The 16,192-nt window shown below is 49.3% G+C and overlaps 1 protein-coding gene across 1 annotated transcript in view; it reads left to right on the forward strand.

The window, feature by feature from the left end:
• Positions 1-16,192, forward strand: part of Adcy5 (adenylate cyclase 5) — a 146,827-nt gene that overhangs the window by 93,674 nt on the left and 36,961 nt on the right. Inside the window, exon 3 of the mRNA XM_034515086.2 lies at positions 3,388-3,509. Coding sequence (XP_034370977.1) covers positions 3,388-3,509 — 122 coding nt within the window. The remainder of the gene's footprint in view (positions 1-3,387; positions 3,510-16,192) is intronic.

A 16,192-nucleotide genomic window follows, 5' to 3' on the forward strand; every position in this document is an offset into this window, starting at 1 on the left:
ACTGAGGGTAGTGGCTGGTATCCCCAAGAGGGCAGTGATAAGTCTCCACACACTTGGACCAGGCATGACACTGGAAGTTCCTGTAGACCAGTAAACACTGGCAGAGGCTCCTGTGGCAGACATAAGCACTGTCTCTCTTTGAGCTGGAGACAGGAAGACAATGGCCAGGGCAGCAGAGAAGTCCACCCTGTGGCTGCTTTGCTCACTGAAGTATGGGTGTCTCTGTCTGGTGGGGAAGCGTGCTAGATGGTTACAATGGCATCATTGCTGACATCCAGATGACCATGAACTGTCCAGGGCCCCCTGTCCCTGCCTGTCCTCTCTAGCCCTGCCTCTGTGGCTCTGGTGTTTTGCCAGGTGCCCAATGGACATTGACCATTCTGATGTCTGAGTGTCCTTGTTCATGCCTCGCCACTTTGGAGACACACGCGTAGATACCCGAGGCTAGCTTTCAACCTTGTGTGTAGGCAACGATGACTTTGAGCTTCTGTTCTCCTTGCCGATGTCGAGATTCTACAGTGCTGGGATCAAACTCAGGGCTTCGTGGCTACTACACAGGCACCCTCCAACTGAATTACACACGGCCCTAGACCTGCCCCAGTCTCTATTCACTCAGCCCTCCCTGGGCTTCTTGAAGGAAGCTCTGCTCAGCAGTATCCCTTGAGTCTTCCCATTGCCCTGATAGGCTTTCCTCCCTTTCCACATGCACCCGCTCGCCCCTAAGTCCCACCTTCCTCAAGAGCCTCATCTTCTCCCTGTTATTTGCTCCAGTGCTTGTACCCTGAGAATGAAACACCTTCCTTCACTTCTGTTGTACGTGGTCACTCTGGACATCATCTCCCCCCAAGGATAATTCTCATCTGGTTTTGGTTTTTTTTTTTTTTTTTTTTTTTGAGGCAAGGTCTCCCTGTGTAGTGCAGACTGAGCTGAACTCTTCCGCTCTCCTTCAGTCTCCGGGTGCTGGGATTACAGGCGTGAGCCATGTCAGCAGTCCAGATGATGATCATTTCACAGCCCATCCCTCTACTTGCTCGGGTTCTGGCCAGGCTGTTCCTGCCACTAAAGTTCATAGGGATTTAGGGAAGAAACTTTGCGCCACATCATGTTTAGGGTCAAGAACTGGACGAGTCACCTTACTTTCAGCTGATCAGAGCCAGCAACTTGTCTTGGGGGGTTCTCACCTCAGCTCCTAAATTCTACATCATGAGGGCACTCAGCATTGTTTCTCTCTCTACTCGTACCAATAGCCCTCAGGGTAAAAGTATACCGATATATGGCAGTCTCCAGCATATTTAACTCCAGCTGTTTCATGCCACACAAACTGCTCATAGAGCCTGTCTCTCTCACCAGCAACTGTTTATGGAGACTTTAGTACACGTGAGATGGCCTTCAGTGATGTGTACACCGATGCCTGGGAGACCAAACATACCTCAGACAGCTATATTCTTAACAACAGGACACAAGACCCAGGGCTGTGGCACTGGATAAGACACATCTCCTGCCCCCAAGGAGGCCTCTTAGACCTGCCTAAGGTGGGCATAGCTAAAAAGGCTATTGACATACCAAAGAATCAGAGGTTCTATAAAAGAAGACCCAGAGTTGGATGGGGATGCTGGTACCTTGGAACAGGCATCCAGAGCAAGAAGATGGCCTGCAGCATATAAAGATGCTGGTTCCAGTTCAGGAACTTGTGCACAAAGACAAGAAGAGCTCCCAAAGCTGGAGAAAGCCCTAATGGTTATTATATTGGGGGTAGAACATAGGTGTCAATTCATAGGTACCAGGAGAAAAGTTGAAGAGTCAGGGAGGACTCAGAGAAAAGATGGTAAGGCCAGGCTGGGGCATGGGCTGGTCCTGTAGCCAGGCCAGAGCCAAAGAGCATGCCAGGAAAAGAGTAGGCCCAGGAGGGAAGGCAGGGTTAGGAGCTGTAGTGAAGACTAAGGAAGGGTGAGTTTAGCTGGCCCAGAATCCCGCTTGATGTGGCGTTAAGCAAGGGGCTGCTGTAGCAACATGTTTTGGAGAGATTTAAGCTGTACAGGCGGCAAGGAGGGCTAAAAGGAAGGTGTTGAGCCAGAGTGGTACTGCATGTATCCCAGAGACAGGTGCGCATGTCACTGAAGCAGTGAACCAGGACACAGAAGGGAAAGGACACATTCAAGAGCTCTTCCTGGCTCGGTGCTGAATGCTAGGGCTTGGCCTGGGGCCAAGAGGAAAGGAATGAATACCAGAGGAACGTTCTAGATACGTAAGCAGTTTCTACAGAGGCAGGAGGATAGAAGTGTCCTCTGCAGAGGCAAGGGAAAGCAGGAGTGGGAGGGGGCGTCTTACAGGAGGTGTGTGTGATGTCACCCCAGTGGGAGGTGAGGTAGGCATCTGGAAACCAGTGTGCCCTGAGCTGGATATGAGTGGAGGTGACATTAAGGTTGGCGGCTGGTGGTGGCTGGACAGTGGATCTGCTCCCTGAGGCGAGAGTCTTCTAAGGGCAGAAGTACGGGATGCTTCGTTGGGCACCCAGAGGAAGAGGAACCAGAAAGGGTACTGAAGCAGGAAGGTCTCGGTTACCTGGTGGGTGGGATACCCAGAAATCAGTGCAGAATGATGGGCAGGAGAGGCAACTGCAGGCAACCAGAATGAAAGGCCTTGTGAGCCTGGCAGAAGGTCTGGCCCTGAACCAAGGCTGGGGCATTCAGACAGAGCTACTGGCGGCGTGCCTTGGAGCAGAACAGACCTTGGAGGAAAACTTAGGAACTGAATGAAATCCAGACTCTGTAACTAACTGACATGACTTGCTACAACGTGGCCATGTCCCATCTCCGTGATTCTCTCCTGCCTCTCTTCCAACTGCCTTTAACTTGTCTTGATTCCTCAAAGTTCACTTTCTTCTCTCTTGCTCTTGGGACTCCACAAAGTCCTCTCAGATGACAGCAGTTCTACCTACCCAGGGCAGGTAGCCTGTCATGGCCCCTAGTGGAGCTCTGCCTGCCTGTCGGTTCCTGGCTCTGATTCTTACACCCAGAATGCTGCCTGGCACATGGTAGACAGCCATAAATCCCTGACTTGTTGAATGAGTCCAGCTAATGCTGTCAATAGCAATGTGGCCAAGCCACAGAAGCTTTTAAGGTTTTAACCCAAGCTGCTGTATACTCAGGGCTCCCCCAGGAGTACCTTTGTCAGAGCAGAATGGAGGCAAGCTAGGTGATGGACCAGGAGGTATCCCAGAGGACCTTGGGTGTGACTCCAGCTGTTCCCTCTCCTTATACAGGTTCTATGGGTCTAGGGAGAGCCTGGGAGGTCTTCCTGGGTCCTGCAGGCAGGCGCATGGGTATGGAGGGGAGTCAGCAGAGATGTGGATGCAATGATGACACACTCATTTGCTTCCCTCTGCAGGAGCGTCTCCTGCTGTCTGTCCTTCCCCGTCATGTTGCCATGGAGATGAAAGCAGACATCAACGCCAAGCAGGAGGATATGATGTTCCACAAGATTTACATCCAGAAACATGACAATGTGAGGTAGGGGTGAGGGCAGGGTGGGAGAGCTGGACCCTGAAGAGAGACAGACTCGCTTCTTCCCCTTAAAGGGGGCACAGGCTAACAGGGTAGTCTGGTGCAGTGGCACAGGCCAGCCCTGCCCTTTGTCTGTGTAGGAAGTTAGCATTGTTTAATCTGAAGTAGGTGGCATGATTGCAAGAGAGAATAGAGAAAGAAGGGGAGAAAAGAAGAGGGCCAGCTATTGGGGGACCGCTCACCTGACAAAGACACAGCACATAGCCTTGGACCCCAGTGTCCTCCTCATTATAGTCCTTGTCACCAGCCTCTTACCTGCCCCCTAAGCCCATGTGCAGGAGGCACAAACAATAATTTCTAATTTCTAGATCCTAATTTCTAGATACATCTGGATGTTTGAGACCTGGGCCGATAGCTGCCTCCCCCCCATCCCCCAGCCATCACAGTAAAGTCTTCCTGCTCCAAAGTGCACTTTGCCTCCACTGTGTGCTGGCTGCCTCCCTAACCAGAAGGCGCTGACAGCAGGGATGTGCAAACAGATGTAGGTTAATAGAGTGCAAAATCTGCTTGTGAGTTCCACAGGGACATAAGCGGTACAGGTGGCCTTCATCCACCATGGCTCCCAATGAGCCTGGTAATTCTAATTGTCCCATATGCCCAGAAGAGGAGCCACTGTGAGCTTCAGGAGAGTTGGGCAAAATCTTCTAAGGCCTGAATCCTCAAAGGTTGAGTGAAGAGACTCTTGGGAGGCCAGGGCTGTTTTCCATCAAGGGAGCCACTAGATTGTGCAAACTACCCCCACCATGGCTGTCAACAGGGATGAAGGGGGAACAGACTGTGATTTGCATGTGGAACCCAAGCAGAACCAGGTAGCTTCCAGGTGTGCTCTGAAGTCTGAGACTATGGTTCTGCGTTTATGGACCCTCCCACCTACCTTTCAAAACCCAAAGGCCAAGGCTTTGAGGAGAAATATAGATGCACCATACATTTGTGCTTTGTTTGGGGGGGGGGGGAATCCTGCTGCTCCCCTTCAGCCATTCATGCTTCCTATCAGGCAGAGCCAAGCTGACCAGTAGCCACCATGGTCTCCCAGGCAGATGGTCACCTGTCTGAGGTGCAGTGGAGGCTACCATGTGATGGGCATGAGCCTTGTGAGGAAATAAGGCATGCTGACCCCTCTGTCTGTCCTAGGGTGTGAAACAGTGACTTCCTGAGTGTTTTCTTGTATTCTCCTGGTCCCCACAGGTGTAAGAGGTTGGTATGTTATCATCTCTGCTATGCAGGGGACCAGGAAGCCAAGGACCAGAGATTTACTCTTTATCAGTGGCCCACAGCTAGCTAACAGGAACACTTGTCTCCAGAAAGCTTTCAGACCTTTGACTTTGAATTCATGTTTCTACACTGAGGTAGACCTTTGGACAAGGTCTCTGAGAGGAAGCTTGAAAGTCCTTGGGAGGAAAGAGACCTAGAGGAGAGGGAGGAGTGAGATGAGATGATGTCTGTCTGTCTGTCTGTCTGTCTGTCTGTCTGTCTGTCTCTCTCTCTCTCTCTCTCTCTCTCTCTCTCTGTGTGTGTGTGTGTGTGTGTGTGTGTGTGTGTGTGTGTGTGTGTGTGTGTGTGTGTTGGTATGCATAGTGGTATATTCTGAGTGTATCCACCCACATGGTTGAGGGTCTCCTGGGCTCTCGTATGCTCTCTGGTCTCTATCTAGGGACACAGGGAGAAATAGCTTTCCCTGCCTGTTAGGACAGGAACAAGAGGCTTGAGTTTCTGGTGGGCAGGGGTGTTTCTTAAGTGGCCTCAACATGTCAGAGCTGGGTCCTGAGCTTCGACTTCATCCTATCTTCATACTCTCACCAACCCTGACATTGTCCCCTGCAGGGAACAAAGGTGCTTTCTTTTAGCTGCTCTGAGATCATCAGACCTTCCAGTAGCTTCCACTGATGTCTACACAGATAATCTGGGGGGAGGGGGGGGAAGGACCTGTTCTGAGAAACATGGCACAGGTCCATAGCCCCAGTCCCACAGTAAAGAGGTTTGCTCAAGGGGGTACCCCACCTGCTCAGTTCACAGCGATAATCTCAAGGGATGCCCCATGCATGCATCAGGTACCCTTGTAAAGACCCTGCAGTGACTTCATGTCATTAAGAGAAAAGTCACAGGGCTATCTCAGTATCGAGTCAGGCCCCTGTCACAGTGGATGTTTCTATCTAGGTTAAGCCAGATCAATGGCAGCAATCAGCAAAGAGATGGGAGGAGGTAAAAGATGAAGACACTGCGGTACTCAAGGGAACTGAATCTTAAGTCTTCAGGGAGATTATCTATGGCACACACCAGAGATTAGGGTTCCACGGTTATACAGACCTGCTGGGGTCCTCTCTTTGGGTCCTAGGCTGGATGCAGCCTTTGGGAGAGGCACGAATCTCACCCCAGATTTGGAGTGGGAGTTTAGATTGGGTAGTAATGGCGGACATCATAGTTAAAAACATATGGGGGCCAGGCTCAGGGAGAAGCCATGGAGTACAGAGGCAAGGCCCGGGTCCTGGGTTTAAAAATCTTGGCTATGTACAGACTGCGTGAACGAGGCACAGAGTCATTCTGAACTTCCATTTCCTCATCTGCTGCTCACGGAATAGTAACGGTGTCTGCTTACTGTGGTTTAAGAGTCTGTGGAACAATGGGGAGACAGCACTTAACAGTTCCTGTGCTCAGCAGTCAGGAGCGACAATGATTGTTGCTGTTATTTTTTGTGTGGATTGTTGTTCCACCCGTAATCAGAGAAAGGCCTGGGGTTCTTAGCTGGAGAAAGAAAGGGTGATGAGTCACATTCTTCAATCCTCTGCGGAGTTGTAATATTTAGAGAGGGTGATGGCACGCTGCTCTCTGCCACAACCAAGAGCAAGGCCACAAAGAAAGTAAATCAACCTCTTAACATACGGCTGCTGGGCTACCAGAAGGAACTGACCAAGGAGCTTGGATTGCTTCAGTCCTGGGCTACCACTACCACTGGCTGTGGCATGAGATCCCAGATGCTTCTCCTGACTGATGAGTGTTGACAGATGGGCTGTGTCAGCCTCCGTGGCTGGCAGCTCAGATAGGGTTTCTATTCCTGCCCGGACATCAGGCCTCAGAGGGTTGAGAACTGATGGTTCTCAACCTTTCTAATGCTGCAACCTTTTAATGCAGTTCCTCATGTTGTGACCACCCCCTCACAACCACCACCATAAAATGATTTCTGTTGCTACTTCATAACTGCAATTTTGCTACTGTTATGAATAGTAATGTAAATTGTCTGTATTTTCCTAGTGGTCTTATGTGACCCTTGTGAAAGGGTCATTTGATCACCATAGGGGTCATGACCTACAGGTTGAAAAGCTCTGGGCTAGAGGAAGCAGATACAGAATAGAAAGATGCAGACATCCTGGGTCACTCTTACCAGGAGGTCACATTGTGGAGTGTCTGCGTGAAGCAGAGTGGCACATGTGCTAGCCCCGTCAGTCAACTGTGAGATTGTGTGTAGGTCACCTGACTGGAGCTTTGCTTTCTCATGTGTAACCTGGGGATGGACGTGTGTGTGTTCATTCATCTGTTTAATGTATGTGTTACCTCTGCCCTCATCTGTGGAGTCATGAGCTGTACTTCAAGATGCACTAGAGACAGGGGGCATGGCTTGGAGCTAAGGGACATCATCCCTGGAGATACTTGAAGGCACTTGCTGTTTCTGGAGAGATTAGATTTGAAGTTAATTAACATGCTGTCTCTGGTAGTGACTTGAGGTAAGGTACCTGTTTTAGCTAGAGTTTCTATTGCTGTGAATAGATGCTATGACCAAGGCAATTCTTATAAGGGAATATCTCACTGGGGTTGGCTTACAGGTTAAGAGGTTCGGTCAATTATCAACAGTGGGGGATGGGGGGGGGGCATGGCAGCACACAGGCAAACTGGTCCTGGAGAGGTACTGAGACTTCTGCATCCATACTGGCAGGCAGCAGGAAGAGATTAAGACAGTGGGCCTGGCTTAAGCATCTGAGACCTCAAGCCCACCTCCCAGTGACATACTTCCTCCAACAAGGCCATACCTCCTAATTGTGCCTCTCCCTATGGGCTTATGGGGCCCATTTTCATTCGAACCACCACAGTACCAAATGGAGACCTTTAAAATTACATGCCTGGAAAGCCCCCCAACCCCCAGCCTACCTAGCAGTCTATTTATTCTGATGGCTGTGGAGACTGCCAGGCTAGCTTCAAGCTCAGGTGGTAATCCACCACTCCAAAGGTCAAGGGGCAGAGAATGCCAGGGACTCCTGAATTATTCCACGGTGGACCTTCTGTATGGTGGTCAGGGGTGACCCCATTCCTGACTCCTCTAAGTCACACTAGAGTTCCTTAGGTTTTAAAGGTGTTAGGTAATAGAAGGAGCTAGGGCCATTTGAGGCTCTTCCTTGTAGGAAGGAGTGGAAGGCTGCCACCTCTAGGGGGTGCGGACCCTTCCTAGGAAGTATATTTCTGAGGTAGCTTGCCTTTGCTTCAGTCCCTATCTGTTTCACATGAGACTGCTGCATCTGCACCTCACTGACTCCTTCCCTGGTAGCCACGGACCCTGAGGTTCTGGCAAGAGTCCAGTACAGGGGCTGCCAAGGCTGGGCCTCAAATGACTTAGTATGACTTCTCCCTACACTTAAGGGCTGTGGTGATGCCTCCATGCCTCCTCCTCCTCCAATCCCTCTCTTTCCGATCCCTTCCCCCCTTGAAGGTTATCTTCTCTCTTGTCTTCTTCAAGGACATGGCTGCATTCCCCAGGTTGCTCTAGCGTCTGGCTCAGCCACCGTGTGGTGTGGTTCTGAATTATAATGATCATGGACCATGTCTGAGATGCTTAGATACCCATGGGTGGAGTGTGCCTTCTCGGGGAGAGTGTGGAAAGTGCCACCTCCAGTCTCATCCTCAGTCATGTGACATGTGGACTGTGAGCATCTCAACCCTGATGCTAGAAGTGTGCCCATCTCCATTCCTTATTATGATTGCGAATGGTCTTTGCCTTGTAAACATTTACTGAGAACCTACTGTGTGCCAGGTGCTGCTATGAAAGGGTCACTATTAGGGAGTGTCCAGTCCCCAAAGGAATGTAAGAGCTGAGCAGATGACTGGGCCTGGCGAGCCAGCCAGTTCTGTTGTGTTAAGATGTGTATAGCATAAGGGGCCAGACAGACGGCTCGGCTGTCAAGAGCTTGCTTCTCTTATGGAAGACTGGACTCTGGTTCCCAGCACCTACATATGGCAGCTCCCAACTTCCTGTAACTTCAGCTCCAGGGAACCCAGCACTCTATTCTGGCCTCTATGGCCAACTGCACGCTCACATACATACCCACACATAGATATATACACATATAAATAAATGATAAATCTTTTAAAGCATGGGTCTAGTGTAAGATCTATCATGTTTAAAATCTGTCCTTGTGAGGATAAGTGGCGTTAGCTATATCCAGTGTTGACAGCCACCCCAGATCCAGATTCCCAAACTGAAACTGTGTGGCCATTAAATACGTCCCTGTGTCCCCAACCCCTGCTTCAGAAACCACCTTTCTTCTTTCTGTCCTTATCAGTTAGATTATTCTAGATATCTCATGTAAGTAGAATCAAACAGAATTGTAATTTGTGCTTCTGATGACTGGCTCAGCTCACCTGGCCCAAAGTTCTCACAGTCCAAACTGGTTGAAGCATTTGTCAAGATTCTCTCCCTTGTCCAGACTGAGTAATATTCTATTTGCAGATAGAATTCTGCCTATCTGATGCCTCCTGGGATGTGTCCACCCTTTACAGGTTTAAGTGATGCTGTTACTGTGTGTGTGAACAGTTACTGTTTACACCTCTGCTTTCAATTTGTTCTGGGTATATGCCCAGAAGTGGGGCTGCTAGTTCATATGAACTGGTATGATTTTGGTGGTGGTGGTGGGGGGGAACAGGGGGACCCACACAGGTTTCCTTACTCCAGCCTTCCTGACAGTACCTGCTAAAGGGTTCAAGGGCTTCAGCCTCTCCTTACATGGGGTTCACTAAAGGCCCCCATTTGTGTTGGGACACAGTATGAAGGCCAACGGAAAACAGAGCCAGCAATCAGCAAGGTCTTAGCTCTGGGCTCTGAAAATTAAGGTTCTGGCAAGCCAGGAAAGAGAAGACAGAGCGGAGAGAGGCACTGATGGCTGAGCATGCTCGGTTGTGTTTCTGAGACAAGTTCAAATAGGTGTGACCTGTGGGTGAGATCCTACTAAGAACTCAGACATGGGGATTATTCTGAGTGGGCTAAGTCAAGGAAGAAGTGGTGAAGAGAAGTGGGTAAGAATCAGGTTCTAAGAGAAAAAAAAGGGTGATTTGCTCTTAGCCTTTCAAACATAAATGTTTTGTTATATAAAGGATTATGTTTTGTAGTGAAATTGGAAAATGTAGGCAGGGTAGAGAAGAAAAGTAATTCACACAGATCTGGTTGATGGTTGCTGGCTCTTGGTTCGGCCTCCTCTGTGGACCTCTCCTCTAAGAGGCATTTCCCTGAGCCTATCATATCCCTGAAAGAGTGCCCACAGATTCCACTGGGTTCTGTTGTGTGTGTGGGATGTGGGTAGTGGGTGGTCTGGAATCTTCAGGAGGCCCCAGAGCTAGCTAGCAAAGTGGGTTGCAGGATAAGCCTTGATTTGAGATACCCTGTCTTTTCTTTGACGTCTCCTGCCCCTGCCAGGGTGAAGAGGCTGTGGCCATATGGGGTAGATTCTCCCCTTGATGCCATTGTACACGATAGTGTCCTGTCCTTGGTCACCTTCCCTTTCCTTTCCAGCCTGGGCCTCAGGTAGTTCTGATTCTAACTCATCTGCCCCCAATGGATATGAGTCACTTATTGCCCTCCTTTACCTGACAAGACCATGAACCCAAATGCCTCTCCAGGATGGGTTATTTGGAAAAGATCGAGTGTGGGTGTGGTGGGGGACAGCTCTGTTGGACACAAAGAATGGCATCCTGCACAGGCCTAGCCACTGCCCCTTTCTGCCTATACATAGTGAGACCACCTCATGGTGCTTCTGGATCCAGTGCTGTCAGCATCTTAAGAGGGGAGCTGAGACTCTTTACTTCTGTCTTGACTGGGCAGGCTAGCAAGGCACAGTTGTTAGCCCTGCTAGCCCACTCACCCAGTCCTAAGTGCCCAGTGGTGCTTCAGGGTGTGGCCTTGTGTGTAGGAGCTGGGCCAGATGTTGACAACTCATAAGTCATAGGTCTCTTGACAGTAAGAGGGGACAAGCATAAGGAAATGCCTGTGGACAGAGCAAGGCTGCGGGGGGGGGGGGGGTCACTTGTAGAAGGCAGGCTAGCTAGGTAGTGATAGAGGATAGATGCTCTCATGTGGGCCTGGTCCCCGTGTCTAACCACTCTAAGGACCCACTAGTGTGGCCAAGAGGAACTCTCAAATGAGCTAACATGTGAGCTAACATCTTTCTGCTTGTCTGGGTGTGGTGCTGGGCTATAAAGAGGCTTTAGAATTGTCAGTGATATGGCCAGGAAACTCAGACCCCAGAGCAGGTAGTCTGTGTTGAGACCTTATGAGACACAGGCGCCTCCATAAGGAATAGTCATAAAGCAAAATCCTGCCACAAAACAACAGCAGGAGCAGCAGCAACAAACCTCAGAGAATAGGCTTTGCCCCTCACAGGGTGGATGTGTATGTAAGTAGCAGTTTCCACAGATTGGCCAGAGAGGTTTTGGGGGTAAGAGCTGGGGCCCCGGAGACCTTGTATGAGATTCTCTCAACCAAGGTTAGAAGTCCTGCTCAGCATGGTTCCTAGGGTGGCTGTGAGTACCTGCCCTCCCCTCTGAGAGAGCCTCGGAGAAGTCTCCCTGAAGCTGGAGAGAGCTCAGGTTTCTAAGCTTCACTGGTGATAACCACACAGTCTTCTGGCCTTGAGAACTGTGTCCCACTCACTGATTCTGTGAGGGCTGCTGGGGACAGACCCCAAGCGTCACAGGCTCTTCTCTGAGGTGGCATGCTGTGATCCCAGGAGAGCCCATAAGGCAGAAGGAGGCCTTGGGATATGTTCTCTTGCTTGCTCTCAAGTCATGGGCATTCTCTTCCTTTCAATAAATCAGCATCAGGCGTCGCTATGGCCTGAACTGTGTCTCCCTAGAAGATAAACTGAAGTGTTGACCCCCAGTGCTTACAAATGCGACCTCTGTATCTAAAATGTTGCTTTGCACAGTTTAGGCTATCTAGGGCCAGCCATATGCAACAAGGAAAGGGAAGCTAAGTAGCATAGTAAGGAATTTAGAGAGAGACAGAGAGAGACAGAGAGAGGAACACACATTTATATACCTCTTGCTACAGTATGTTGTTACACTGTACCATTTATCACTGACCTCTTGCTATGTCTAAGTCTTATGTTAAACTTTATCACATGTGCCCATGTGAACGAGAAAGCAGAGCTCTGTATTACCCATGACTGTGGGTGTGCATTGAGGGATTTGGAGCAGAACCCCACAGATAAGAAGCTGTACAGTAGGAGCTTCACGGAGCCTATAGGTTAAGGTTCACTCGTACTTGTCATAGACATGTGACTTGTGTCGTTATGAGAGGAGGGAAGGGCTGTGTGACAACACAGATAGAAGGAAAAGACCTGAATAGCGCAGCCTCTGACTTAGGAATGTCAAAGATAAACAGCCACTCCAGAGGAAGCACAGGTCTCAGGCGGAGTGTGACCCTAGCCCCACCAGAGCCTTGACTTCAGACTTCCAGTCCCAGAACTACAGGAGCATTCATCTCTGGCATTTCTGCAACTTTGTAATGGCAGTCCTTTAAACTAATATGGGCACCTGTGATGTAGGGGTTATTGCCCAGTTTTGGGGGTGGGGAGTCAAGCTGAGGGCAAAGCAGACAGAGCCTGTGTTCAGTCAGTCCTTCAGCTGCAAATTCTATAGAGACTGGGATATAACAGTGAGTGTGGTGAGAATTCCTTCCTCACAGATCCCACATTCCAGTCAGAGGAGGTAGACAAGAAAAGAGTCACAGCCATAGTGTTAGGTACAGTAGTTCCCCTCATACATGGAGCTTGCTTTCCCAGATCCCCAGTAGAGGGGACTGTCCTGCAGATGGTCTAGAACCCTGACTATGCAGTGTTCTCCCTGTTCCCACTAAACTACAATAAACTTTAACTTTTCCCTTAATTAAAAGGAACATTTACAGCTTCTCTTTGGCACTGCCAGTATCTCTCTCTCTATTCTTGAGCTTTGGAGCCACTGTAAAGTGAAATAAGTGAATAAGTGATAGTCACAGCAGTGGATCTGATAGATGAGACAACCACTAGGTTCCTGCTGGGCCAGCAGCACACAGTGTGGATTCATTGCTAGACAAAAGAGATGATTCAGGCCCAGGTGAGACTGAGTGGAAAGGAACAAGATTTCCTCAAATTCCGCAGAAAGGCCCGCCATTCGGAACCCACAAAGTGTTTATTTCTAGGGTTTACATGGGATGGTTTCAGACCACAGTTGCCTGTAGGCAACTGAATGGTGGAAGGCAAAAAGAGTGGCTATGAGGGAACTACCGTGTATTGAACGGTTAAAGTGCAATGGAGAAAGATGTGGGGGAGAAGGACAGTGCACCCAAATGAGGGGTTGCATGTCTAATTCGGGGTGGTGGGCTCCTGTGGAGAAGCTCCTGTTTGAGCCAGTGCAGCGGGTCTCATTTCTAGCTGCATACTGGAACTGCCTGAGAAGCTTCAAATAAAACAATCACTGCAGAAGAGCCTCACCCCTGATGGATTAAGTTGGAATCCCTAGGGCTGGAGCTCTGAGGCCTCTCTACAGAAAAGCTCCCCAGGGGATCCCAAGGGACACCAGCCCAGGGACTGCAGACTGCCGATCCATGGCGGTAAGGGTAGTGATGGAGAAAAGAGCTCACATAGCTGGCAGGGCCTTCTATGGGTGGCCAGAGGCCTGTCCCCTGTGGGTGGCTCAGTGACTTTTGGTTGGAAAAAGCCTTGAGGTCACACACCTTTGCCTTCTGTTTCTGGAGCTATCCGTCTCCTCTTTCTCTTTCTCTCTCTCTCTCTTCTGCTCTGCCTGGAGCTTGGGTCACCTGGCCCCATGGTAGTCCTGCTTCTGCAGGGCAAGGGGGCTTCCTATCTTATTGTAGGGTCTTAGAGGCATCCCGCCAGTGAGTGTGGTGCCTGGTGAATCTAAAATTAAACAAGATGATAGCTAAGCGGAGAGGCTCACCTCTTTCTTGGCTTATTTTCAACTGAACTTGACCCCAGTTGCTATTGGTTTTGATTTCCTAGGAGAGGAAAAAAAATATCCAGAATAAGAATGTAGCCAGTGTTCTTATAAAGATTGAGAAGACTTCCTTCTCCCCACCTGAGAATCAGTGCTGGAGAAAGGATGAGGAGGCAGAATACTGTCTCCTAGCAGCAGCCTTCCTCTAGGCAGTGAACCAATCTACAGGCAAGAAAAGTACCAGAGTTTGTGAGACTCCACAGTCCCATTCATCCGTCATCCACAGCCAAGACCGCCCAGGGGGCAGCTGTCTGATGTTCACACCTTTCTCCTTGTCCTCTCTCATCTGTGGCCTGTCTTATCCATCCCTCTCCCTCCCTCTGATCATTATTCTGCAGTCACCACTGCTGGCCTAGATTGGAACTTGGGGATGAGGGGTTGGAGGAGCCCAGACAAATGCTGGTGGCTGCTCCCATGTTTTTTTCTCTGGGATAACCTGGCCCAAACCCCAGGATGTCTTTACTGGTAGCCCAGCCTGCTACCATGCACTCTGATAGTTTGCTCTGTGGGTTTGTGAGCAACTGTGGGAAATGTCCCCCATAGTCATTGCCAGGGCACTACAGGATGTTGTTACTTTCTGAGTGACTGGGACTGACAGACCACATAACAGGTACACTCCTGGAGTGAGCTTGCCTGTGTGGACTTGGGCTGGTGAGTCAATATTTCTGTGCTTTAATTTCCTTGTCTTAAAAGCAAGTGCTAACCTCACAGGATAGGTGTGAGTCTGGAATGAATACATGTAGGAACATAAAGGGATATGTTAATGTATATTATATTATTTTTACTTTGTGCTGCTGGGGATAGAATCCAGGGCCTCAGGTGCTACAGCGTCAATGTATTTAGAATACTGTTATTTAAAAAATATATTATTAAGTTAGTTACATTAATAAATATGGTAACAAAATAATAAATAAAGTATTTGGGGGAGGAAAGGAAAATGCAGTCCAGAGCCTTTATTGTGCTTTCTTGAGGAAGGAAGGGATGTGGGGTGAAGACGTTCTTGATTGGACAGTTTGGATAATTCCAGGGACCACTGGAGTGTGGGAGTTATCCCAAGATGCCCCTTAGCTCTCCATAGGTAAGCGGAGTCTGCAAGGGGGAGGGGGAGACTCTCACTCGGCTAGTCTGCATGTAAGAAGTATGCACTAAGGTTGTTCACTGTCTCTTGGACCTGACTAACCCTGGGAGGGTCAAAAAGGCCACAGAGAGCATCACAATGAAAGACACATTCTATTCAACAGTACAGGCTGGTTCAGTTGGAGGACAAAGTGACGACTCCTTGAGGTGATGTAGGTGTGGTCTTCTGCCTGCAATTGATAGCTCCACCCTCCATATGTGGCATAACTCCATACCCTGTTAGTAGTCACAACGTTCATGCTTGGTAGATACGAAGATGGGCTGGAGGGATAGCTCAGTCATGAAGTCTGTTCAAGAATGGGGCATCCCCAGTTCTCCTGCAAAACTCTGGACAAAACAATCTACACCTGCAATCAAGAGCTGGAGACTAAAGGATGCTTAGGCTTGCTGGCCAGCCAGTCTGGCAAATCGGCAAGCTCCAAGTTCAGGGAGAAGCCCCCGTCTCAAAAATGACATGAAGAATGACTGAGGAAGATACCTGTGACATGCACGCCCCACCCATGTGTGCATGTACATGAACTCAGACATATAAATACATACATACATATTCTCACATACTAGTAAGCATTTTAATTAATTATAAATAAGTAAATAAAGGACACGCTCAATATACCAGTAGACATTTGGAATAAAATTACAAAATATATTTAGTTATGCATTCTTAATTTTGAAGTCTGTGGGTGTTGGAGCCTCAGGAAGGTGTGTTGGGGAGACTTGGAGGTAGGGTCTACTATAGTCTACTATGGTCTACTATGTGGTCACTACCTCTCCTCTGCGGCCCAGCCCCTGGTGTAGGGGCTCAGAGCTTTTCTACCAGACACATATTAGTCTATGACAGTTAGAAAATTTTTGTATCCCTCTTAAGAAAGCAAACACGTAGGGGCCCTTATACACCGTGGCCTCAAGACCTTTCTTCGTGTGGTCGGTTTTGAAGGAAAAGAGATTTTTCAAACTAAAGGACAGGAGCAAACAAGAATGAGCCAAAGAGCCACAGCTGGCTGGCGTGGCTGATGGCACCTCTGGATGATGAGGCTATGGCCCCAGCAGGAGAACCTGGGGACTTCAGGTGACGACAGGGTGGGTGTCTACCTCTGTCCTTCCCTGCCCCCCTCTTAGTCTGTTCCTTCTAAAGGACCCCCTGGGGTGGCAGACTTGAGGTCCACTTAAGACTGGGAAGTGAAAAGTCTGTGGAGTGGGCTGGCTCTGTTCTGGCCCACACTTCCCAGGACAGTGTGTAAAAGCCCCTC

Source organism: Arvicanthis niloticus, chromosome 12 (assembly GCF_011762505.2).
Source record: "Arvicanthis niloticus isolate mArvNil1 chromosome 12, mArvNil1.pat.X, whole genome shotgun sequence".
NCBI classification, from domain to species: domain Eukaryota; kingdom Metazoa; phylum Chordata; class Mammalia; order Rodentia; family Muridae; genus Arvicanthis; species Arvicanthis niloticus.